Genomic DNA, 26956 nt, shown 5'->3' with positions numbered 1-26956 from the left:
TATACACACACACACACACACACACACACACACAATTATTTTAAAGCAAAGCTATATGTATAAAAAAGATGGGAGAGGGGCGCCTGGGTGGTGCAGTCGGTTGAGCGTCGGACTTCAGCCGGGTCACGATCTCGCGGTCCGTGAGTTCGAGCCCCGCGTCGGGCTCTGGGCTGATGGCTCAGAGCCTGGAGCCTGTTTCCGGTTCTGTGTCTCCCTCTCTCTCTGCCCCTCCCCCGTTCATGCTCTGTCTCTCTCTGCCCCAAAAATAAATAAACGTTGAAAAAAAAAAGAAAAAAAAAAAAGATGGGAGAGAAATGTATCAAAATGCTTATAGTGGTTTTAGCCACAATGAGATACCATCTTACACCTGTCAGAATGGCTAACAGTAACAACTCAGACAACAACAGATGTTGGCGAGGATGCAGAGAAAGAGGATCTCTTTTGCATTGTTGGTGGGGATGCAAACTGGTGTAGCCACTCTGGAAAACAGTATGGAGGTTCCTCAAAACACTAAAAATAGAACTACCCTACGACCCAGCAGTTGCACTACTAGGTATTTATCCAAGGGACACAGGTGTGCTGTTTCGAAGGGACACATGCACCCCAATGTTTCTAGCAGCACTATCAACAATAGCCAAAGGATGGGAAGAGCCCAAATGTCCATCGATGGATGAATGGATAAAGAAGATGTGGTATATATATACAATGGAGTATTACTCGGCAATCAAAAAGAATGAAATCTTGCCATTTGCAACCATGTGGATAGAACTGGAGGGTATTATGCTAAGTGAAATTGGTCAGTCAGAGAAAGACAAATAATCATATGACTTCACTCATATGAGGACTTTAAAATACAGAACAGATGAACATAGGGAAGGGAAGCAAAAATAATATAAAAACAGGGAGGGAGGCAAAACCTAAGAGACTCATAAATATGGAGAACAAACTGAGGGTTGCTGGAGGGGGTGTGGGAGGGGGAATGGGCTAAATGGGCAAGGGGCATTAAGGAATCTACTCCTGAAATCATTGTTGCACTATATGCTAACTAATTGGGATGTAAATTTAAAAATTAAAATTTAAAAAATTTAAAAAATAATAATAGTTTATATTTTCTTAAAAAATGCTTATAGTGGTTTTAGTGTGATAGGATTATGAGTGTTCCCTTCCTTCCCTTTTTTTCTGTTTATCTTTGTTGATTTCAAAAAAAAATGATAGACAACCATGGAGGCCTTCCAACCTCGTGGGGAAATTGTTGAAGTGAACCGAGCAGGTTGATATGTAACAAGTGCGGTCCTGTGTGTGTAAGGTAGTATGCTGAGGCTTGGGGCTGCTGCAGCCCCATTGAGTTTTTTTTTCAGTGGGTATTGATAGGACGTTTCTGGAGGTAGAACGTCAGAAGGGGCTAGCATTAGGTATATTATTTTCATTGCTGATGAGCCAAGAAATTCTTCTGATCCATCCAACTAGGAGAAGGAAGATAGACAGCAGGAGCGACTAGTAATGAATTAATGAACAGAACAAGTAAATAAATCATTAGAGTCTTATGTGGCAGTGACACACCAAAAGACACAGGAAGATTCTGCTGTTTCAGTGAGCATTAAAGGAGCTCAGTCATTCACTGTGGTGTCTCCTGTTTTGAGGAGACATTCCTTTCCCTTGAAGGTGACAGCTATGGCACTTGTTTATAGAGCCTAATGTGGTCTCTTTGTCAGGGCAGAAAAGAAGCCTGCTTTTCGCAAGGCTTTATGGGTATTAAAATGGGTAAGACCTTTGAATGACCAGGTGTCTTACCTAGGAAGAATCCAAGAGGAAGGGGTACCCATTTAAATGTGTTCCTGAAGTAAACATTTCATAAAGGGACCACTTGTCCTTTACTAATTATAAAAATCTGCTATGGTCCTTCTGTTATCGCATCCCCATCTTGGATATAATTTGTTTATGAGACTGAAGAGTGTATCCTGAACTCATAAAACTTCTGGAAAAGACATAATCTGCTGTAACTTTTGCTCTCCAAATATTCTGAGACTCCTTTATGACATATGTATGATGCAGAAGCTGTTCCTTTATCAGCCCCATGAGAATTGTGAACTGTAGGGAAGTTCAGGGCAACAATCTTTTCTGAATTGAAGGAATTTAGACTGGGGAACATTCCTCAAGGTGTCACCTCTCCCTCCAAACCAAAGCCCGAAATAGAATCAGTCTCACCTTCCTCTTCCCTTCTGTAGTACCCTCTCTTCTACAGTCTTGGTCTCATGTGTTGAGTGCATTCTTTGCGCCACTCTTTCAGGCCAGTGCATCCTTATATCTCTCCAAAGCCAGCATAAAGCAGTTGCTCAATTTGTTGAGTTGTATTAAATTTTCACTTGCAAATTGAATAGAATGCACATTTCCAAACAAAGTATTTAGGACCTTCCCCACGGGGAAGTTTAGACCCAGTGAAGTAGGGAAGGGAGGGCCATGCAAGATGGAAAAATCATGATACCCCATTATGTTGTTTGTAGAGAGGTTTATAAAGGGGATTGGGAGTTTCCATCCCTCTCAGAGTTATTTGTGGTTGGAGAGAGACAAAGAGAATTTATCTCATTCATCCATGAATAATGAATGATCTGCCACCAGGGGCACTTCTGGACCAAAACACGCCGTGTATTTGTCAAGGGACGCCTCAAGAACAGCATATTGGCTTCTGGGAAAGCGTGGAGGCAGAAAAAGGCATTGTGGCTGCAAATCAGCCACGCAAGGACATACATTGAGTACAATTCAGAGGAAATTTTAGGATGAAAAGAAACATCCTGCAGTGGTAGAGAATAAGAGGATATGATTCAGAGAGTGTTAGAATTTTCCCCCTCTTAACTGGAACCGAGACTGACCTTGGACAGTTTCTTTTTGCTTTGAGATTTGTTGCAGGTGCCTAAGCAGTGATAGTGCCTATAAAGTGAGGTGTCCGTGTGGCGGACACTTTTGTTTTTCATTTTGTTTTGTGTGAGGCTTGCTTCTCCTTGACTTTGGAGCTGACCTCTGCTTTGAGCTGCTTGTTTGCATGTGCCTGTGACCTTGTGTATCATGCAGCAAAATCAGTTGTTTATTTTTGCTTCTCTTGAGGCTGTTTCTAATTATATGCATTTTTGTGTTTGTATTTCAAATAGGAAAACTCCAGAGATGACAACCGAGCTCTGGTCCATCAGCTTTCCAATGAGAGTAGACTCTCCATCACTGACTCCCTTTCAGAGTTTTTTGATGCACAGGAAGTTCTGTTATCTCCAAGCTCTTCAGAAAATGAGGTTTGAGCACTGTTTTCAGTTAGATGCCTCAAAATCTCTTCTGTTGCTTTACTCATTTGTTTAGAAATGCTAAACTCAGTGGGCTCTTTCTGCCGTTGCATTCTGAGGATCTTCTTGTAACTCCCACCCCCCCAGAGAACACGAAAAGATACAAGACCTCAGGGAAAAGGTTGCAAAAGTAGAAGGTGTTGGGTACTTCCTCACTTCTGTTTCTTGATTTGTTATACCTCTTTTCAATTAGTGGTTAATGATTTTGACTATTAGCTATTTCATAATGTAATATTTCTACTACAGGGTTGGAAATTAGTATCTTATTTTTTTAATCACTGAATTTGACCAATATTAATTTATAACATGCAATTATTTTACTATAATTATTTTAATATGGCTATTATAATAATTTATAATATATAATAATACGGTTTCATATTGATGCATAAAAATCATACTTTCCTAAATAAGCAAGTATCATAGTTGGCATTGCTTTGTGAAAATGTGAATTGATAATTTTACACCTTTCATATAGAAGTACTAATCTTATTTAATTTCCATGGAAGATCCTTTTTTTTCCCCACAAATAGTTGAAAGACAAATTATAATTATTCTGTGCAAACACTAGCAAATTCTGAAAGTGCAGTCTGAAATAATAAGAATTTTTTGTAATAACTAAGATCTTGAGTGTTTTCTTTGTGATAACTGCTCAAGAAAGTATAAAAATTTTAATAACAGGTGTTTGCCGTGAACGGCTTTCAGGCAGACTGGCGTTTGGACCTCTATGAAAGTAATCCAAAATTATTTCTGTAGGTTTTTAACATGGGATTCAAAATGTTTGATGATTTGGAGTAAAGGTTTAATGAAAATCTGGTTTGTTTATTCTTACTCAAATGTATTTTTCTTTTCCCATAGATTTCTGAGGATGACTCCTATGTCAGTGACATAAGTGATAACCTTTCCTTAGACAATCTCAGTAATGATTTAGATAATGAGAGACAGACCTTGGGTAAGATTTAAATTATTTGATCTCTGAAAGATTGCATCTTCAGTGAATACTAATAAGCATTAATAGAGTATCTTCTGCAGGTATAGAACTGTAACATGTTTTATATAAGAAAATTAAGACATGGTCCCCATCCTTGAGGTTTATATAATCTAGGTGGCGAATCAGCACTGACATGTGAAATATATATTCATTCAAATAAATTTGTCTGCCCATGAAAAGTTTGATTTTATAAAGTAAGGGTATACCAGTTATCATATAAATACCAAAAATTAGTGCAATAGATACCCCTAATATGGTCAAACATTCTCTCAGCAAGCACATTACAATATAGCTTTTTGCCTTTAGATATCTAGTGGTTTTCATGCTTTAGGAATTCTGTAAGGCTTATGTAATAAGAACACCTGATCTAAGTGGTAATTCAACCTCAGATTCTTTAAGATAACACATTTAAAAGTAACAAATGGCTACCTCCTAGAAGGGGGGGATGGGCTGTCAGGGTATCTAAGACATCCCTTTATTACTGTTTGATCCCAAGAGCAAAACGATGCCGAGGAAATGTTAGTTTGCATTGTGGGGTACCTAGAGTGTCTGCCTATCCCCAAACAGCTCTGATTTAGGAGTTCAGTAAGCATACTGAAGTCTGTTTCAGAAAATGTGCTTAAGAAGAATTGGCCCATTGGACAGTTTTCTGCATGGGTCCTGTAGCATCAGACATTCCCAGTCTTGGTACTCAGTGTGCCTCGGGATCTCCAGGTTGGCCTGTGCCACATACTGGGTACCTAGAGCACCACCTATTTTCATATCTACCCAGAGGATAGGGACCATGTCAGGGCTTTTTGTATTTTAGTGCTTCCCAGTTCAGAAAGTATGTGTGAAATATGATGATGAATTGTTATATGAATGCCAAAGAGCCTACACTTTGGGGACCACAAAAAAGGCAGGTAATTTTACCATTTTCTGGAAGTACATCCTTTTAGCATCATATCTGCTAGAAGTCTGATGCTCATTTTGCTCTATCTTGCTTGAAATGTTTCCAGAGAGATGAACACTTTGGTGGAAAAGTCCAATAGTTCAAAGGAGAAGACCAATAATGTAGGAGCTCCTTGTTTTTCTAGAAAAACAAGGAGGTGGATTGAAAGAGAAATCAAGAAACATCACATCCCCTTGACAAACAGCACACACACTAAAATGGCACTCCCACTATGGATGAGGAAGATGGACAAATGCTGAAGTCTTTTTCTCTTTGAGGCCTGAGGGAGGGGCCAAGGGGAGCACAGGAATAGAGGGTTCAGAGGTCAAGGTTAGAAACAGAAGACTTGCCCTAAGACTCCAGCTGTGCTGAGGTGACATCAACCAGGAAAAGCATAGAAGTCAAAGCTGGTTCTATCTTATTCCACAGCCATTTGGCTGGAATGGTGATCAGTGCATTGCCTTGGCTTCAACAAACACTGGGCCAAACCCAGCTTTCTTCGTCAGCAGAATTTGGAGGCAAAATAGGTGTCCTTCAGTTTAACTGTCTCTGTGGAAGATTAGATTTCTAAACATCAGTACTCTACTGAAAAGATTGGATGTAGACCTAACTTTAGCATCATACGACACAGCTTTGCCTACAAAAGGTAATAGGGATTGGATCAAGTTCTTGATAATTTATGATGTTAGAGTTTCTCTGAACCTATAGTAAATGCTAGATATTTAGAGTGATTCCTGTTAATTTCTTCCTCCCCAAATCAGGAGGCAAATATTGGGATCTATCACCATGATGGGTGCTGTGGGAGGTTCAGGGGTTAGGAATATAGATTCATGACTGGACTTCCTTGGTTAACCTCAGCTCTGCACTCACTGGTTATGTGTTCTAGTGCAAGTTACTTAAGAGAGAATGTATGTAAAGTATATGTAAAAATAGATAATATATGTAAAATGCTTGAAGACTTGCTAGATAGGTATTATTCATTCATTGGTAGTAGTCACTCATCTAGTGTTGTTTCAAAATCTGGATTAGCAGAATCAAAGAAACTATTTTGAGATTACATGGAAAACTGTTTTTAAAAACTACCATCATTTGCAGCTGTTTACTTGGGTAAATCAGACTTTTGCTTACACCAATTCAACAATTAATTGGATGCTTAGATTAACATGAGACTATAAAGTGTGACCCCAGTTTCATACTTTTCTGTTCCTCAAAGCAGCCTCTTTGTTCAGAGTGATTGGCTTTATAATGAGTAAATGTTAAACATTTTAAATAAATAAATATGTAGAAATAAAATGCCTGTTTCTCATGTGTTGGTGTAATGCAAAAGCTTTTATTTGAAAATAGGCTCAGCTGGGATGGGAAAAGAATTTCAGAGCCTGAGTCAATGGAAGTTGTTACAGAGGAAAAGATTGATAGATGTAAATACCTAAAGTGTAAGTGTTTTATGTGTCAGCTAACCACATGGACCAAATTTAAAGATCAGTGTCAAATGGGGATTTGATTGTAAAACAAATATAAAAACAAAAAATTTATGCCTTAATATGTAAATAGGAAAACAGATGATTCAGAAAAGAAGAAATATTCATTAAAGAATTACTAGGAATTTTTTAATGCAAGTTAAAGCAAGGAAATAACACCGTCCACCCAACAATTTGCCAAAAATTCAACATGAATGATGACAAGCCTGAAAAGGCCTCAGGAGATAGATACACATATGCTGTTGATAAATGGGAAATCGATGTACCTTTTTTGAGGAGCCATCTGATCATCTGAATCAAATGTCTAAAAATGTTTATAGTCTTTGACATAGTAATTCCATGTCTATATATCCTAAGCAAATACTCAGAGATATAATCAAATATCAAGAATATAAATATTGAATACTTTTTTTTTTTGCATCATAGCAAAACACTGAAACAAATCTAAAAGTCCAACAGTAGATGAATGATTCAGTCGATTATGGCATATTTTGGAAGAATTTTGAATAGCATGGAGAAATAGTTACGTTAATAAGCAGAACATAAAACTAGACGTGCTATATGAGCTATATGGATGGAGAAAATGCTACATGAAAACACTCCAAAACATAAACAGCTATTATATGCAGGTAGTGGGATAATGGACGACTGTTATTTCCCTTATCATTTTTCTGTAGTAAGCACAATTGTTTTTTATCAGAATTGGACGTGATTTTTTAAAAAGAGCTTAAAAGTGTTGTTAAGCAGGGTTTCAAGTGCTTTTTAAAAATTTAAAGAGTTTAAAGGTATAAATAGTAAACTGCTGTGAGCATAGAAATCTAGTTTCCAGTTTTATCATAAGTGTATATAAGTGGTGAGTCACTAACGTCTGAGCAGGAACTTGAAGACTTCCCCTGCGAATAAACTCCGTGAGTTTTAGTGCGTGTAATTTTGGGTACTTCATTTAGCCGTGCAGAATTCTTTTTGTTTTCTGACATTTGGTCATATTCCAGATAACTGAGATTAATAGTAAACTTGAGTGCTTGTCGGGTCGGGTTTTATTCACGGTTTCGTTTTTTTTGTTTGTTAGTTTGTTTGATTTTACCTAAATAATAAAATGAAAAGTCTTCTAGAGACAGTGAGGCTGATGTCCCTTTCAGGGCCTGTGCTTGAAAGCGGTGGGGACGCAAAGTCCAAAAGAAGAAGTTGCTTGCCAGCTCCGTGTCCCAATGCCAGTAACATCAGCCTGTGGAACATCCTGAGGAACAACATAGGGAAGGACCTGTCCAAGGTGGCCATGCCGGTGGAGCTGAACGAGCCGCTGAACACCCTGCAGCGGCTCTGCGAGGAGCTGGAGTACAGTGAGCTTCTGGACAAGGCCGCACAAGTCCCCAGCGCCTTGGAAAGGATGGTGAGGAGTCACTCTTCCGGCTGTGCTGTCTGGCCCCTGCTCCGGAGTCAGCCGGCCCCTCGCGGGGGGCCCGGCAAAGCTAAGACGGGCAGGGTCAGAGCTCCCCGGCTCCTCTGGTTTTCGTTTGGATTATCCTTGAAATGGGTTCATTTCTCACCAACATCTAGTTCCCCTGTGCCTGGTTATTTTCAGTCACCTCGATAGGATTTGCCATGTGGGGGAGCTTCTCTGTGACAGTTGGTGCCTGTGGGTAGTTCTGCTCTGTGGTTTTACGCTTCCTTTTTCTCCAGAACCTTCCAAGTGATGGTTCTGTTATGCCTGGCTGTAAAACATTGTCTTGAGGGCTGTCTGTGTGTTTATTTTTACTATCCCGGGTGGACAGAATTTAATTTCTTGTGCTGTTTTTCTTTTCCAGGGTAAATTTCCCTTGAGAATGTTTTTATTCTGGAAGTTGTCCCACTAGCAACTAGATTTTTGAAAAATAACATTCGAGGTTTTTACGTAAGAAAGATTATTGTTCCACCCCCACTCATATTCTGTGGAGTAAGTTTTTGTTTTTTTTTTTTAAAGCTCTACTTAGAGCCTCGAAACACTTAGTGGTGTTTCTCATCCTCCTCCTGTCTTATGGGGTGGAGATAAGGGGACCATGGTTATAAGATGATGGCCAAATCAGCCCTTTCTGTGACGAGCTGAATTTGTTCTTTGAAAATGAGTATTCTTCCCTCTTTTTTGCTCCCTCATATGTTACCTGCTCCACAGTAAGGTCATTGTTTGGATGGGAGGCTGGGACTTCAGTGTCTTCCCCCACATGCAGAGTCTCTGTCCTGGGCATTTACTGATGGGCCATCTCGGAGTCTGCACACCCCCTGGGCTTCATGGACCTAACCCTAAGTCATCCTCTCACTGATGGAGGACACCATTCTTTTCTAAATTCTAAGCAGTCCCTAGTTTTGACCCTCATTAAAACTTCATTATTTTAGTGATTTGAAGATGAAGGGGAAATCTAACTATGGATGAAAGAGACATCCCACTGTAGGTCCACAGTCTCCAGGGACTTCTCCATCAAAAAGACTTTCTTGATCCTAATGATAATAAGAGCAAGAGAGAAAAAAACAAGCTGTGTGTGTGTGTGTGTGTGTGTGTGTGTGTGTGTGTGTTTTATCTTCTTTGTTACCCTTTCCCAGAGAATTTCTGCTGAACAAAGGGAGGCAAGTAGCTTCTAAAGCAAGTGTGAAAAGTCAACATTCGTGGACAGCTCTTTTCCTTAAAGAAAAGATTGGCTTTGAAGATGAAAATATTCTTCAAGGTGTTTCATTGTTGTGGTGATTGAGAGCCCCTTAGGATGTCAGCTGATTGATTGGTGGAATTGACCTTGAGAAGGAGTTTGAGGGAAGGCTTTGCATTCAAGTACAATGCATCTGGAAGGGAAAGTGCAGGAAGGCATTGTGCAGCAACCCTGTCCCTGGGTTGTTTACTGCCCTGCAGGTCAGCTCATGCCCCTGAATAGATTCTCTCTCATGTTGCCTCAAAGGAGTATGCTTCATTGTGCCTGTTCCCTCCCTCACTTCTCCCCCGACCCAGCATTATGGATGACACCAGGTTCTGTCATAAATGTTGTTACATTTTAAATTGTGAAGGTGATTCAGGTCAATCCAACATTCCAGAGAGACAGTGTGAACTTTCTTCAGCCAGTAGAACACATATGGGGAAGCAAAGAGAAGAGCAGATACCTGGACTTTGAGAACAAAGACAGAATTGAGCCTCCTGAACTGAGTTTTTATAAGCTAACCAGATGCTCTGCAGTATTCTATAGTGTGAGTGGTTAAGGTGGGTCCTATTGCAGAAGGCTTAAGAAAAGTTATATGACTAGTGAAAGACACTCAGCTTCCTCCCCCCCCCCCCCAACACACAATATAAGAAACCTCATGAAATGTGCTGGGAAGAGGAGACATTGAGATTGTTAACTAGGTTCAATTTCTGCACCCCACCCCTCGCCAAAAAAGGCAAAAAGAATAATGCATCTCCTTGGTGCCCCAAAAGGAGAACTTGATGGTGACAGCCTCACAGTGAGTGCTTATTTCATGTTTACCTATAGTTTTTTCCTTCCTTTATCTTTTGATTTTTCATTTTTCCTCCCAGAAAGCAAGGCACTTTTAAAGGCACTGTGCCCTGTCCTGGGACTTGTTACCCAGACAGGGAATTACTATCACAGATTTTCTTTTGTCAAAATGAGTTTGTAGGTTTCTACAGTATCAAATTAGGAAGGGTTGCTTGTTCCTGGATTTGGGGAAGTTTGGCTTTTTTTATGCTCTTCTTCTTTCTCCTTCCTGAAAATCAGGATTCTCAGATTTCGTCAGGTTTAGAGGTACTGAACTTAACAGCTCAAAAACAGGGTAGATCCCTTGATAAATATCATCCTCTTGAAAGCCTCTTTTTAGGCATCAGAACAGATGGACAGTTTGAAAATGTTTGGTTCACTGGTCTCTAGGCCAAGATGGACATTATTTAAACCTGCAACTTTAAGCCAAAGTTAGTTTGGTGGTCTCTAAACCAGAGACAAATTGTTGGCTTTCCAAAACAAACCATAAAGAGAGAAATAAAGGTTTTATTTTCTTCATGTGTTTGTAAAACGATTTCTTGGAGACCAAGAAATAATAAAGTTCTTTCTTCCTTCTCCTCAGGTGTACGTGGCAGCCTTTGCTGTATCAGCATATGCATCTAGCTATTTCCGAGCTGGGAGCAAGCCCTTCAATCCTGTTCTTGGAGAAACCTATGAGTGTATCCGCGAGGACAAAGGCTTCCGGTTTTTCTCAGAGCAGGTGGATATGTACCCTTTCTGTTTGTTATCTACACCCTTTTCGTCCACTGGTGCTAGAGGAGTCGCTTACGCTTTCTATTACATCTACTTTTGAAATATTTATTGTCCACTTTTCGCTGGCTTTAAGCAACTTAGATAATTACAGTGCTTTTACACATAAAGAGAAGGAACGATTTCCCTTCACCTGAAACCTAGTTGCCCCCAGGCACATGAAGGTACTAGCAATGCTGAGCGAGCCTTTGACCATAGGCATCAACAGCACCCTTTGTGTAAAGTCACAGTGAGGCAACTTTTCAAACTGTGATTTAAGGTTTAAAGTAAGATGCCCCCTTACTTATTGACATTGTCCTTCTAGAGGATGAATGCCCCCATCAGAATGGATAGCATCAAATAACGGCATTATTCTTGATTCCATTTAAGAGGAACCATTCATTCATGTATTTATTTAATCACTGAATCTTTCCCGAGCATGTCACACATATCCAGCCTTGTTCCAGGTGTGGGGAGACTGCAGTGGGCTGGGGGCTGGGGTCAGTGTCGGTCTTTCTCTAATGGATGGACATACTTTATACTTATGTAGCCTGAGTTCCTTGAGGTTCCATGAGACTTGCCCACCTAAGCATTAGCAGGTAATAATTTTTAGGAACAAAGAGCAGGGTCTCTGTTGCTGGCCTAGGTTCAAATCTCAGCTCTAGCTCTCAACAGGTTTGTTTGTAACCCAGCGCAAATTACTTAGCTTCAGTTTCCTCCTTAAAGTGGAAATAGTAACAGTGGTACAGACCTCAGACGGCTTTGTGACAGTTAAATGAGATACTCTCTACAATGCACTCGGAACGGTGTCTGATACATGGGGTATAAAGCCTTAGATGAGTGTCTGCTGTCATTATTATGACAGCGTAGTTGGTAATAACGGAATATTGGGAACCTCTCAAGGATCTGTCAATATGGAATTATTTCGCTAAGATAGGATGCATTCATACAGAAAATAAAAAATAATCCTCTCACCCCTGCTTATGACAGCGACTGGACACGTCTGCCCTCTGTATGTCCCTAAATGTTAGCCCAGGAACATGAAACACAGTTGCTTCGCTACGTTTCTCTCCTCCCAGTTCTTAGAAAACTGAGGAAAAATGGGTGGATTTTTGCTAGAATATTGCTTTCCTTCCTGTTGTCTTGCTGCCCCCTTTATCAGTGGATTTGCACTTGGGGGGTAGGAAAGGAAAGCTGGTATAGCTGACAGACTTAAGAGTATGGTGCTTGTCTCAACTAGAAATTACAAGCAGTGTTCTCTGAAACCCAAAGGAGAATGAATATACAATAATCCCAAAGCACATTTTTAGTAGATTGCCAGTTAGAAGCTAAAACAGGAAATTAAACACTGATATTGGGGATACGGGGGGTTAAATCAGTAGTTAAAAGGATAAGATAATTAGATTCAGATTCAACTGGGTTATTTAAATACTAATGCTAAAATGGAATGAGAATAAATGAAAATATAATTTGGTTACCATGGCATTATATGCGTTCATGCGAAAAAATAAAGGCCAAAAATAGCCCGGACTACAGCAGACAATCAGGACAGGATGAGTGGTATAAGGAAAGAGTTAGTAACGTGAGCTGGTGTAAAGCTGAGCTTCAATCCCATGAGCCCCTGACAGGGCAGGGCCAAATTCCGGATCTGCTTGTGTACCTCCAGTGGTGCCATGGAGAGAGAAAGCAGAGCTCCTGGGCACATGGGCACAAAGACAGAAAGAGCATTACATAACTTAGTCTTTGGTTCCGTGAAATGGATCCCAAAGAAATAAGCAAGAAAGAGATCTAGTCATTGTTAGTAGCAGAAGGTGTGCTCGATGTAACGTAGACCCGCTTTCCAACCCTAACCCCACCACATGCTCTGTGTGTGGCCTTGTACGAGCTACTTAAACTTTCTGAGCCTCAGTAATGTCTTTATAAAATAGGAATGATTGTGCTTAGCTGCGACTCATAGGTCGCAGTAAGGCTCTAGTGAAATAATACACTGAGATATAAAATACTTGCACTGAAGACGGTAAACGTTCAGCACGTGGTTATTGCTCTCATATTTAGAGGCAACTTTTAAAGTGCTTTCTTTTTTTTTTTTTAAATTTTTTTTTTCAACGTTTATTTATTTTTGGGACAGAGAGAGACAGAGCATGAACGGGGGAGGGTCAGAGAGAGAGGGAGACACAGAATCAGAAACAGGCTCCAGGCTCTGAGCCATCAGCCCAGAGCCTGACGCGGGGCTCGAACTCACGGACCGCGAGATCGTGACCTGGCTGAAGTCGGATGCTTAACCGACTGCGCCACCCAGGCGCCCCTTAAAGTGCTTTCTAATATGCAGTGTCAAGAATAGTAAATAAGGTATACTGTATCTATTCCACTAATTCAAGTGGTTTGAAGAGGGCATCCTGTCACTGGCGAGTCTCTGACAGAAAGTCAGCCACGAGGCGGCTGGGAGTCCTCACAGCTGACGTCCCTATGGTAGCACCAGCAGTCCTGCTCATGATGGAGCCACTTCACCCGTCTGGAATTTAGCCTATGGCCTCAGATACCCAAGAATGGATGAGTCTTTCAGGCACACACTCACTCTAGCTAATCCTTTAGGAAACTGATATATAAACAAGAGTGCTGTTCTATGCATTTACTATAAAAAAAATAGACCTCTTACGGGGACCAGAGGGCCTTGGTCGCATGACCCAGCATACTTTCGCCATAAACAGATCACTTGGGAACCCGGAATTTAATCACCAGGTAAGTGTACAATAAGAAGGGGAGGTGGCTGTGGAATTTGATGTGCTCCGCTGCCCGTTGCCCCAGGAGTGGAAAGGGTTTTGTCCAGGTCTCCTTTTCCGGGCCCCCAGGAGACTCTTCAGTTCAGCCTCCTGCACGCCCCCTCTCACCCTTATTTATGATGACCAGCTGACCCGTTGTGCAAGAAGACCTGATTTAACACATCTAAAGAGCGTGCCAGGGTGTTTGTTGTGTCTCATGCCGGCACCTGCCAGGATGGCCCTTTCTGCTTCCGGCCTAGGAGACAGTCTCCCTTTATGGAGACAGCGTGACTCTACCATCATGCATTCTATATGTGTGATAATACGTCAGCTTTCAGAGTTTGGGGCCTTCTTTGCTTTATTACACCTCTCCACAGTGAGTAGAGTTTACCGAATGATTAATAAACTGGGTAGGACCTCCAAATGAGTATTTTAGGGTGGAAGTTTATTCTAACAAGGACCTTGATAGAAACCATGTATCCAAGTGAAGGACCTGGAAGGAAACTAGGGTAACTCAGCTCTTCCACTGAGTTTTCTAGATTTGAAAAGCAGTGTCTGTCCTTTTCCAGAAGCCTTTGGATGTTGTTGCTTTGTGGTTTGGTTGGGGGTGTGGATGTTCGACGCAGTCAGTGGCCAAAGAATTTGAAGTAATTGCTACTTCACAGAGTTTGGCTGCATCACAGCTTGCTCCTCTGTATTGTTTCTCACCTAAGCAACCCCCAAATGCAATATGAAAATGACTCATGGGGTCAGAAACCAGAGAAAGCATTTGCTGTTCACATTTTCCTCAGAAAAAGGAACTGTTAGGTTTGCGGAGTGCTTTATGCTTTTCGGACTTGTGCAGGATCTTATTTGATCTTCAAAGTACCCGCTGTGTGGCAGATGAGGTGAGGATCAATTCTAGGCAAGAAGACGGAGGCCTGGAACATTAGCATCTCCCAGTGCCCTGCACCAGAAATGTTGGAATGTTTCCATTCCGGTGGCCTCCCTGCCTCACCTTTCTTGGAGTCTCTTGTAAGTGTAGTTACTCAGAGCTGCCAAGGCCATTGGCTACCAATGGGAATAGAGCATTATGTGCGCCGATCAGACTCTGGGACTTTGCCTGCCATTGTCACTTACACCTTTCATCCTCCAAACCCACATAGGACTTTGTTCCCAGCTCCCACTGTGGTCTGGGGAGTGGCCTTTGTGAATGAGCAACATTCAGGAGTAAGTCATAAACATTCCTGTCCTGTGTTCTAACCCCTGGCAGTTCTACCTTCTCTGGGGAGGAGTTTGCTTTGTGCCAAGAAATGTGATTCAGCCTCGGTTGTCTAAATAAGCTCAGAAAAAGGGGAATTCAAAAATGACTTCCTTTTTCTGAAGTCCTTTTGAATTCCCCCTTTTTCTCCTCAGGGACTAAGCATCCTGCTGGTAGGTTCTTCCTTACTCAGTTCCCCTGCTGCCTGGCAAAGGGCTAGCAAGCTGGCTCAGGGCTTCATCAGGGACTGGACAGGTCAGAAAACTTGTTTCAGTTAACTTTGCTTCTCTTTTTATACCTTTGGGAGAGGTTTGATATCTAAAGGACATGCAGTTAAGCTATTACCTAAAAGTGGCTATCCCTGATTACCTGGAACTTCAGCTGTCCGATCACTGTTCGAGTCATTTTTACCATTTATCCCACCTCCCGGACCCTCCTCCTCCAGCCATGTACTGTTGAGAGTTCGTGACAGAAAAGCTGAATGGAGTTACTGAAGGTTACTAAAATGTAAGAGATTCAAATGAAGTCTTTTTTCCTTTGATCTCCAGCCTCAGCCCTTCTTGCTTTTCGGTTACTCATCAAGAGAACCCTGAACATACATTCTTGGACAGACTTATAAATACCACTCCTATCACTTCTCTCCCTGCCCGTCACCCCTCAGTGGTTCTTTGATCTACTAGTAGGCAGAGTTAGTTACTACTGATTAAAGTGGCATCTTATTTAAAGACGTTATCAGAAAGGAAATTCAGGCTGTTCAAATAAAACTAGCAATAAATGGAATACAAGGCAAGTAAACCAGTGCTTTTCACGTCTGGGTCAAGTCCTCGCTTCACGTGTTTTTGTTTCTGTTTTGGCAAGAAGCCACGTGCTTGTCAAACCAGGTGATTAACTCTGAACATGGGGGAAGAGAAAATAATTGGCAGTTGCATTCTCCCAAAGATCAGGCCAGCAGCCTTGGCATCAACCTTAATAGCTTTTTCTTAGAATCCATATCCTATTTATCAGCAAATCCTGGGGTCTTCCTTCAGAAGCCTTCCTTCCAAAGCCAGCCATTTTCACTGCCTCCCCCACTGGGGCTAGCCTCCAAGCCCAAGCAAAGGCAATCAGTGACTGGGATTGTTGTGATAGACTCATTCACTGGTCTCTTGTTTCCATAGCCAATTCCTCACCCAGCAGCCAGAGCGATTGCTTCAAAATGCAAGTAACACCTGCTCTAAAACCTCCAGTGATTTCCCTTGTCACTTGGAATGAAATCCAAACTCCTGGCCATGGCCCCACAAAGCCCCACCAAGATGCTAGCTCCAGAGAGCATGCCTGTCCCACCTCTGCTCATTCAGCTCCAGGCACTTTTTGCCCCTCTTCAAACATACGGAGTGTTTGCCAGCCCTGAGTAGTGCCCGTGCTGTCTGGGATGCACTTATTCCAGTTTTCCACGTGCTTAACTTCCTTATTTCTCTTAGCCCCAGACACTTCTAGTGTAGAGTCCTGCCCCTACCACCATGTCTGGAATAGCACTCCCGCTTACCATCCCCCCATCCTCACGCCTTGCTTTCTTCTTAACGCATGGCACAACTGAAAAATTATGTACTCATTTCTTTATTATCTATCTTGCAATCATGAAGGTTTTTGTTTCTTTTATTTCTCATTGTATCCCCAGTGACAAGGACAGTGCCTGACATATCATATGCTTTTTCTTTTTTTTTTCTTTCTTTTTACTGATTAGTAAATGACGAATGCTGTGGGAAGAATGGCCACTTGGTCCCTCTCTGCATGATTTCTTACCTAGCACTTGTCCTCTTTTTCACAAGCTGACCTTCAAGATAGGAGGCGAGTCAGGAGCTAGGAAGACTGAAAAATTAGGTCTCTGGACAGCTGCAGAAGTGATGTATCTAAGGGGTATTTTTCTAAATTTAAAAAAGATATACTTACAAAAATACACAAATATTGAAATATACTCTTTCCCCATCTGCCTCTCCCCATACCACTTGTCTCTTCTATAAAGTACATTCAAAACATAAATAAAAAATGATTAGGTTCTAATCAGAAATGATTAATGATTAGGTAAGTCTTGAGATATACAGATAAATTATAAGAATTTTCAACCACTAGGGGAACTCACTGGTTTTGGGCTTGTGGAAAGAAAGATCCATATAAATACCTGCACAATAAAAACCATATATACTAATTTCCTGAATGTTTGAGAATCTTTACCAATTAGAAAGTGCTCTTATTTGATTGGGATGGTGGAGAGGGATGATAAGAACCCCTTTAAACTGGATTTATCCAGTAGCCTGACAGACAGGACAGTGTCTGCTTCAGGGCTGGGTCAGTTCAGACTCAGACTCAAAATCCAATGCCTTTCTGGGTTACATCTGGGTTAAGATATAACAGGAATAGAAACTCAACCAAATCCCATACTAAGGTTAGATTGTGCCCATCATTCTCTACTCCAGTAGATTTTAGAAAGATTGCCATCAACAAAGATTAAATTACGAACCTTGAGTTACCCCCTTTCGATGGGCCCTTTGAGTTAGTCTAAGCCTTGGTGTAATCTTTTTCCATTTGGCTGACATCCACTGATGCTGGGATTTGAAGAAGACATTGGGAATAGATGTTAGATTTAGAGCATTTTGAAGTCAGAGGGATCCTCAGACCTCATTTTACGAAGAAATAAATGAGACTCAGAATAGAAGGTCAGACTCCAAAGATTCTTTGTCTAAATATCCTCGAGATGGGAACTTAATGGTGTGCGGAGGCTTTGGGAAGTGACCAGAGCTCAGCCTTGAGAACAGCCATAGAGAGGCAGCTAGGACATAAAGCAAAGAGCACTGGATTTGGAATCAGAAGACCTTGGTGTAAAGCACCACCCCTTGTCACTTAGTAACTGTGTAGCATTGGATGGGCCCTTTGTTTCCTAATTTATAAAATAAGACGAATGAAGACACAAGGTTACCATGATAACTAAGTGGAAATACTACTCATGAAAAATGGCTAAAATGTAGTCTCCGCTCACTTCATACCAGTGGATGATCCTGACATGTTAATTGTGTCTTCTTTTTGTTTGCAAAGTCACTGGCATTAGCCCTATTTTACAGATGAGGTCACTCAGGCCCAAGATGTTTAAAAACGTGCTCAAGGCCATTCGGCCAGTAGATGATGTTGCCTGGTTAAGACCTATATCTGTGGAACCCCAAAAGTGCTCCCTTGTTCCCTGACACTTAGTGTAGCACATGGCAGATGTTCCAGAAATGTTTCATGAATAAATACCTGTTGTGAGGAAATATATTGAAGAAAACGAAGACACCAATTTCATTTTCCTGAGAAGCTTTGTAAACTTCTTAAAAGAAATGTGCACCAAATAAATCACTCCCAAAGGCCTTTTTAAGCCAGAAAAAAAGAAAAAAAAGCAAAATCATTGATACTGTGAATGTTGAGATTTACTCATTCAGGAAACATCCTTTGAACCCATGTAAAGTCATTCTGCGAAGCACTGATTCATGTATCTGACATAATAGTTTTAAAAGGTCGAGGTTGCCTTTTTATGGGACATATATATGCTTTATGGACTGATAGGGCTTCTTTTGTAATTCATGTGGACAGTGTATTTATCCCTGTTTTATGGGATTTAAAATTATTACACAAGAGGTTTATAGTTTGTATATACTGTATTTTGCTTTAATGTTTACATTTGGCCCCACCTACAAAATGCCAAATTCTTGATCAAGACTGTGAATCCTACATTTTTTACTACATTGTTTCTGCGGGAATAAATACGATCGCCTTTTAATAATTTACTTTAAAATATGCCTACGTTATGGGGGAGGGGGAACATTCCATAGCTCCTCACCTGCTACAGGGGGAAGGGAGGGGAGAAGTAGGGTGTGGGTGTTGTCTTGCCTCATTTAGTTTTATATGATCCCAAGGTTTAAAAATTAACTCCACTGCTTTCATTGATAGTCCGGAGTGGGTGTGGGGTCAGCAGGGGTGCGGAGGCAGTGGGGAGAAAAGAGGGATGGGTTTGCAACATTTTGTGACAAAAAGTATCTCCAAAGGAGTTCAATTAAAAAAGAAGACAATGGGGCACCTGGGTGGCTCAGTTAGTTAAGGATCTAACTTTTCGACTCAGGTCGTAATCTCAAGGCTTGTGGGTTCAATCCCGGAGTCGGGCTCTACACTGATAGCTCAGAGTCTGGAGCCTGCTTCGGATTCTGTGTCTCCCTCTCTCTCTGCCCCTCCCCTGCTCATGCTCGCTCTCTCTCTCTCTCTCTCTCTCTCAAAAATAAATAAACATTAAAAAAATAATTATATTAAAAAATAAAAAGGAAGACAATGAAGGCCAGCAGAGCATTTTAGGAGTTAGGCTTCTAAAGCATGCTGGAAGTAAAAATTGACCTGAAAAATCCCATAGGCACAGAGTGAGGCTACTTTTTTTTTATTCATTACTTACATATAAAACCCAGTGGTCATCCCAACAAGTGCCCTCATCCCCATCAACTTTGTTCTCTGTATTTAAGAGTCTCTTATGGTTTGCCTCCATCTCCATTTTTATCTTATTTTTCCTTCCCTTCCCCTATGATCATCTGTTAAGTCTCTCAAATTCCACAAACGGGTAAAATCATGGGATAGCTTTCTCTGACTGACTTACTTCATTTAGCATAATACCTTCCAGTTCTATCATTGTTGCAAATGGCAAGATTTCATTCATTTTCATACCGACTTGTACTCCATTGTATATATATAACTACACCTTCTTTATCCATTCATCCATTGAGGGACATTTGGGCTCTTTCCATACTTTGGCTATTATTGATAACGCTGCTATAAACATTGGGGTGCATGTGCCCCTTCAAACCAGCATTTTTGTATCCTTTGGATAAATTCCTAGTAGTGCAATTGCTGGGTCATAGGGTAGTTCTATTTTTAATTTTTTGAGGAACCTCCACTCTCTTTTCCGGAGCAGCTGTACCAGTTTGCATTCCCACCAGCAGTGCAAGAAGGTTCCCCTTTCTCCACATCCTCGCCAACATCTGTTGTTTCCTGAGTTATTGATTTTAGCTACTCTGACCGATATGAGATGGTATCTCATTGTGGTTTTGATTTGTATTTCCCTGATGATGAGTGTTGTTGAGCGTCTTTGCTTGTGTCTGTTTGGAGAGGGGCTACATTCTTAAGAGGTCTGTGGTAACTAAAACCATCCAAGGGACAGCAAATTTGCATCTCCCACCTTGTATCAGAACTAGGATTTATGGTCACTGAGACCTGAAAGATACCTGCCCTGTTGAAATCGGGTCAAGCTGGCACAGTTGAAATGCCATCAGTTAAATGTGTATGTGGCACGGCTCTCTCCCTGAGTTCCTCACCCAGCAGAGTGGCACCTATGAGTGGTTTTCATATCATGTTCCTTGTTACAGCTGAGGGTCCAGAGCAAGGTAAGAGGAGTCACCTCCTCACTGGAAACCACTGATACGCACCAAAACTGCTGCCTTTCACCTCTCTCTCTTCCCTCTCAATGTGTTTGGGAAATGTTACTTAGTTTCTCTGGGTTTGGTCTCCTCATGTGTGACGTGAAGGTATTAGGCTAGATGCTCTAAGTATAAGATACTTCACTGAGAATCAGCTAAGTCACAGAAATTTTGAAACATTGTTGTCAGCATAACTCTGGTTTCACTGGTACTGAATCCTAGTAACGGTACATTCGCCACTCACATGCCTGGAGTTACTAAGATAACAAGGAAATCTAACTCAGGAGCCATGTTTCCTTTAGCTTCTTCATTAGTGAATAAAACAGAAATAATGACCCCAGTGACAGAACACAGGGGGATGTGCCATAGTCTCTATTCCAGGGGATTCTCCTTCCTAGAACAAAATTACATTATTCACTGAAGATATTTTTATCTTGACAGAAAATGAATAAAATGTGTATCTTAGCAGTTGGCTAACATTTCTTCAATGATTGTTTGGCTCTTTAAAAAAAATTTTTTTTTAACACTTTGTTTTATTTTTTGAGAGACGGAGTCAGAGCAGGGGACGGGCAGAGAGAGAAGGAGACACAGAATCTGAAGCAGGCCCCAGGCTCTGAGTTGTCAGCGCAGAGCCTGATGCAGGCCTCGAACTCACGAACTGCGAGTTCATGACCTGGGCCAAAGTCAGATGCCTAACCGACTGAGCCACCCAGGTGCCCTGGCTCTTTCTTTTATAGAAACATTATTCTTTTAAAAAATTATCTTGGATCAATCAGTCTTTTAGGTGACTTGGAAAGAGGCTGGGCTTTGTGATACAGAGCTTTCAAAGGAGCAAAATCTGAGCTGGAGCATTTTAGTGTAGCTCAGAAGCAGCATTCTAAAATATCTATTATCTGACATCTTAATTAAGACATTTGCAGGTACTTTCACAACAGCTAATAGAGATTTTTGACATTGGTAGCCAGTGTCAGATTATATGGTTTATGAACAGGTGCCCTTGCATGCCCTTGCTTTTGCTTCACACTTTCCAAAACATCTCTTTATCCTCAACATTTGCCTCTTTGGCTGTTTTTCCCAGAGCTTCCAGACGCTTCCATCACCTGATTTCTTCTTAGGCCTGAGGAATTTGAGCAAATCAGGGCTGAGTGTATCAGGAGCGCCCTCTTGAGGACAGACTTGTTGAAGGAAAACTAAACTTCTTTGCTTTGACACTGCACACTGTTACATCTCAAGGCCAAGGGTGAAGGAATGGATTTTATGAGACGTGAAAGTCAATTAATTTTTTGTTTTCTGGATTTTACTTCCATTAGGTCAGCCACCATCCACCTATCTCTGCATGTCACGCTGAGTCTGGAAATTTTGTTTTCTGGCAAGGTAATGTGCTAATATATTTGGCCTCCATCATTTTTTGTAATGTTATAGATTTGTTTTAATCAGGAACTATGGCAAGTGCTTGTTAAGATCAAAAGTATGCCCTGGACGTGGGCTTTGTCGGATGGATTTACACCACTTGGTGTTCATGCCTTCATCTCTGAACAGTTACTGATGTTCGTCTACTTCATAATTAAGGATTCAGGAGGATAATTTAAGTTGTTCCCTTAAAAAAAAAAAAAAATTTCCATCTATGTCTAGGCCACCACCATTTTATTCCTGTAACTTTTGTCTCTAATTCCACAGCCACTTGAAATGCCTTGTGTATTTCAAGAGACACTAAATACTTACAGGCATTTATCAGAGTCTAGACAACAGGGTTCTTTTTGCTTTTGAAAAATTTAATTTTTTTTCTAAACATCACATTTTATTATTAAAAATTTTTTTTAATATTTTTATTTATTTTTGAGACAGAGAGAGACAGAGCATGAGCAGGGGAGAGACAGGGAGAGAGGGAGACACAGAATCGGAAGCAGGCTCCAGGCTCTGAACTGTCAGCACAGAGCCTAACACGGGGCTCAAACTCACAGACTGTGAGGTCATGACCTGAGCTAAAGTCGGATGCTTAACTGACTGAGCCACCCAGGCACCCCTAAACATCACATTTTATATTGCTGACTTTTTTTTAGTTGGGGGGTTGTTGTCCCTATATTCAGTTTATATTTTGGATTTGGGAGGAGGGTGGGTTGTTCTGAAGAATAAATAAGACTGAAAATATTTCCTAAATGGATTAATTAATTTTGTTAAGTTATATATTTATTCAAAAGGCAGAGTGTACTTTAGGAGGAAAATTTGAACATCCTGGGTTTTCAAACAATGATTTTCAAACAATGAGCACACATCAGTTTTTAAAGCATTTTTCTCTGCTCACAGTGATAACACCTGAGTTACCACATTGCCTTTTCAAAAAACTCTATAAAAGTTAAAAGATATAAAAGAATATTTTACAAAAAATAATAATAATAATAATCCCCTCCCTCCACCCCAATCCCCAGCCACTCAGTTCCTCTCTCTGGAGACAATATTGCTTTAGGTTGCAAGTACCGTAGTTCCCTTTCGGAATCTTTGCCAGTAAAGTTTAGAATTGAAGCTTGATTAGAAACTTCTCTAACTTTCACTGAAATCCTCTGGGAAGAATCCTTATAAGATCTCTAACTTCCTAATTGCTTAGAGTCACTGACCACGGAAGCATATTATGATGATGATGATGTGATGTATTATGTGATGGGAAGGATTTTCTCCCAAGTAGTTTCTGTGTGCCCCTTACCTTACACAACAGTATTCTCTTCAGCCTCCATTCTCCTTTCTCATCAGCCTTTTCCTGGGCAATCCCACCTATTCCCATAGGCTCATGACTCCCAAATCTTGCCTTTTTTTTTTTTTTTTAGTTTATTTATTTATTTTGAGAGAGAGAGAGAGAGAGCAGGGGAAGGGCAGAGAGAGAGAGAGAGAGAGAGAGAGAGAGAGAGAGAGAGAATCCCCTAAGTAGCCTCCATGCTATCAACACAGAGCCCAATGTGGGGCTTGACCTCACAAACCTGTGAGATCATGACCTGACCCCAGATCAAGTGTCAGACGCTGAACCAACTGAGCCACCCACGTGCCCCTCTTGCTTTTTAATCCAATCTGACATTTCTCTGCCTTTTAATCAGGTTGTTTAAACCAGTTACACTTATTATGATTATTGATGAAGTTGGGTTTAAATGTGGCCTCCTATTATCTGTTTTCTGTTTGTTGCATCTGTTCTTTGTTCACCTTGTTTTCTTTCTCTGCCTTCTTTGGGACTGAGTACTTTCTATGATTCCATCATACCTCCTTTGTTGGCTTATTAGCTAAAACCTCTGTTTCATTGTTTTAGTTGTTACTTTAGGGTTTATATTATGTATCTTTAATATAGTCTATCTTCCAGTAATATGCCACTTCACATATAGTGTAATAAACTTACAAAAGTATACCTCCATTTCCCTTCTCCTAACCTGTGACCTCTGTGCTACTGTGAACATAACATTTTATTTACGTACATTATAAACCCCACAATACAACATTACTGTTTTTGCTTTAAACAGCCAATTATCTTTTTATGGTAACAACTTTATTGAGATAAAATTTGTATGTCATACAATTCCCCTATTAAAAAGTATAATTCACTGAGTTTTAGTATATTCACAAAGTTGTCCAGTTACCATCACAATCAATTTTAGAACATTTTTAAATATTTATTGTCCAATTGGCTTCCATACAACACCCAGTACTCATCCTAACAAGTGCCCTCCTTAATACCTATCACCCGCTTTCCCCTCTCCCCCACCCTCATCAACCCTCAGTTTGTTCTCTGTATTTAAGAGTCTCTTATGGTTTGCCTCCCTCCCTCTCTATTTGTAACTTTATCCACCTTTCCCTTCCCCCATGGTCTTCTGTTAAGTTTCTCAGGATCCACATATGAGTGAAAGCATATGGTATCTGTCTTTCTCTGACTTATTTCACTTAGCATAATCCCTCCAGTTCCATTCGTGTTGCTGCAAATGGCAGGATTTCATTCTTTCTCATTGCCAAGTAGTATTCCATTGTATGTATCCATCCATAGTTGATGGACATTTAGGCTCTTTCCATAATTGAGCTATTGTTGAAAGTGCTGCTATAAACATTGGGGTTCATGTGCCCCTATGCATCAGCACTCCTGTATCCCTTGGGTAAATTCCTAGTAGTGCTATTGCTGGGTCGTAGGGTAGTTCTATGTTTAATTTTTTGAGGAACCTCCACACTGTTTTCCAGAGCAGCTGCACCAGTTTGCATTCCCACCGACAGAACAGTTTCATCACTCCAAAAGAAACCACCCCCACCTACCTACCAGTACCTACCCCACCCCAGCTTCTAATTTCCATCATCCTCTTCCATCCTTAGGCAATCCCTTACCTACTTTCTATCTCTATGGATTTGCCTATTAGGAATATTTTACAGACGTGAAATCATGTGGCCAAGGGCTGCCTGCTCCCAGCCCTATCACTCCCCTGCATCATGGCCACGGCCCCCTACCAGCCTCCCTCCTTTCACCTTGCTCCCCTATGGTCTGTGTATTGTCATGCAGCAGTCAGAGGGATCACCCTCTCTGCCATTGTTTTTCTATTCCTTTTTTTAAAAATTCTGTTTTTACTCTGTTCTTTTTCCATTTGTGTCTTCCAGTTGGTGCCACCATTTATGCAAATGAGAAAACTATGAGACCATCTACAAATTCTCCCTGTCTGTCACAATCGGCATCTAATTTGTCAGCTAGTTCTATTCCTACTTCTTTCCTGGTTTTGGGATCATTCCCTTCTACTCTGTCTGCTACGGCCTTAGGTCACTTCACCCTCACTTATCCTTGGAGCAATTACAGCAACCTTGTAACCTGTCACCTTGCTTCTCATCTTTTGTTCTCCTGGTCCATTTTCTGTATTGGTCCCAATTGCCTCTGCAAAGTCTGTATCTAATCGCATGAGTTTTCTGTCTAACCAAACATCTTATTTTCCCCCAGCGTATACACACCAGATGTCTTAGCCTGGCTTCTAGAGCCCATTGTTTTTGTACTCAGTCTGTCTTTCAGCTCGTCTCGCTGAACAATCCAAGACCTGTGGGACAGAACCACGCCATGTTCTCTTATACCTCTCTCCCTTTGAACAAGCTGTCTTCTGCCTTCTGTCTTCTGCTTTTTTTCCTGCCTAAGTGAACTCCTGCTTATTCTTCAGAGCCCAGTCTAAGTGCCCCCTTCAGACAGGCCTCTTCTGATGCTTTTCCCCACCCATGTTGGTCATTCCTACTTCTATGGTTCCATTTCTTCTTAAACATACTCGGTTACAGCCTGTGCCTCTCTTTGTGGGCATTACTTGTTTTCACTTTTGTCTCCCTTTCATACTGTGAGTTCTTCTAAGGGAAGGAACTTACCTTATAATTTTAGTTCCCCGATTCTGTTCCAGATACTCAATTGGTACATATATTGAATGAAAACTTATCCTGTATAATAATGAATTTTATTATGAAGAGGTTCTATATAGTGGTTGATCATTCATGCAGCCTAAGAATTCTCTGATCTGTGTGGCTCTCCTTTTAAATATGTACTAATTGGTATTTCATTTCAGATGTGAGATGGAAAAACAAATTCTGGGGCAAATCCATGGAAATTGTCCCCATTGGCACCACCCACGTGACTCTGCCAGCGTAAGTTCTTCTGTGCTTAGGAACTTTATAGAATTTAGGGCCAAGATACAGCTTTAGGAATGGGACTCCCATTGTCCCCCATGGTGTTGAGTATATGTTTTTTCCCTTTTCATTGGTTTGACAGTAAGTTCAAATGTACCTCATTTTGACAAGCTCACATTTTCTCTCCTTCAAACGGAAATGCCACCTGGAAACCAAAGCTCATTGAACAAAAGCTCTTTTAAAACTCGTTTCCACTTCTAACAAAATTAAGAATGGTGGTTTGCCTTAACATTGTTGTCCTACCTCACTGTCAGAATTCCTTTAAAGAAAGATATGGACTTGATCCTACAGAGATTATTGGTACTCATTTATAAAGCCAAATGGCTGTGAGTGTGGCCTCCGGGACTGGGCTAATAGGACTCGTGTACTCACCCTGCCACTTACTAATTGCAAATCCTTGGGCAGGTTACTTAATCTTTCTGATCACTAGTTCCCTCATCTATAAAACACGAGAAATAAACCACCTACTTTGCAGGGCTTATGAAGATTAAAGGAATAATGTACATAAAGCACTTTAAAGAGTACTTGGCAAATAGTATATGCCATGTAAGTGTTTGGTCTTATTATCATTATCCTCGTAATTATTATATGACTCTGTAAGTCTGAATACTTTCTCATTGTAAAAAGATTTAAGATATGTGTAAGATTTATATATAAAATAGGGGCGCCTGGGTGGCTTAGTTGGTTAAGCATCTGACTTTCGCTCATGTCATGATCTTGTGGTTTGTGAGTTCAAACCCTGCAACCAGGCTCTGTGCTGACAGCTCAGAGCCTGGAGCCTGCTTCGGATTCTGTCTCCCTCTCTCTCTGCCCCTCCCCCACTTGCGCTCTGTCTCTCTCTCAAAAATAAATAAACATTAAAAATTT

At 40.9% G+C, this 26956-nt stretch overlaps 1 protein-coding gene across 3 annotated transcripts in view; it reads left to right on the top strand.

The window, feature by feature from the left end:
- The window catches only part of OSBPL3 (oxysterol binding protein like 3), a 176972-nt gene that overhangs the window by 135252 nt on the left and 14764 nt on the right, over positions 1–26956 (top strand). For all 3 annotated transcript variants that reach the window (XM_047095284.1, XM_047095283.1, XM_047095282.1), the window contains 6 exons: positions 3144–3278; positions 4185–4278; positions 7866–8116; positions 10798–10935; positions 21736–21799; positions 25969–26047. In XM_047095284.1, coding sequence (XP_046951240.1) covers positions 3144–3278; positions 4185–4278; positions 7866–8116; positions 10798–10935; positions 21736–21799; positions 25969–26047 — 761 coding nt within the window. The remainder of the gene's footprint in view (positions 1–3143; positions 3279–4184; positions 4279–7865; positions 8117–10797; positions 10936–21735; positions 21800–25968; positions 26048–26956) is intronic.

The sequence above is a fragment of the Lynx rufus genome, unplaced genomic scaffold (assembly GCF_022079265.1).
Source record: "Lynx rufus isolate CCGP_SWC_20201006 ecotype Redwood Valley unplaced genomic scaffold, mLynRuf1.p SCAF_4, whole genome shotgun sequence".
In the NCBI taxonomy this organism is placed as follows: Eukaryota; Metazoa; Chordata; class Mammalia; order Carnivora; family Felidae; genus Lynx; species Lynx rufus.
The sequence above is the reverse complement of the archived record's forward strand: the minus strand, read 5'-3'. Positions and strand labels throughout refer to the sequence as shown.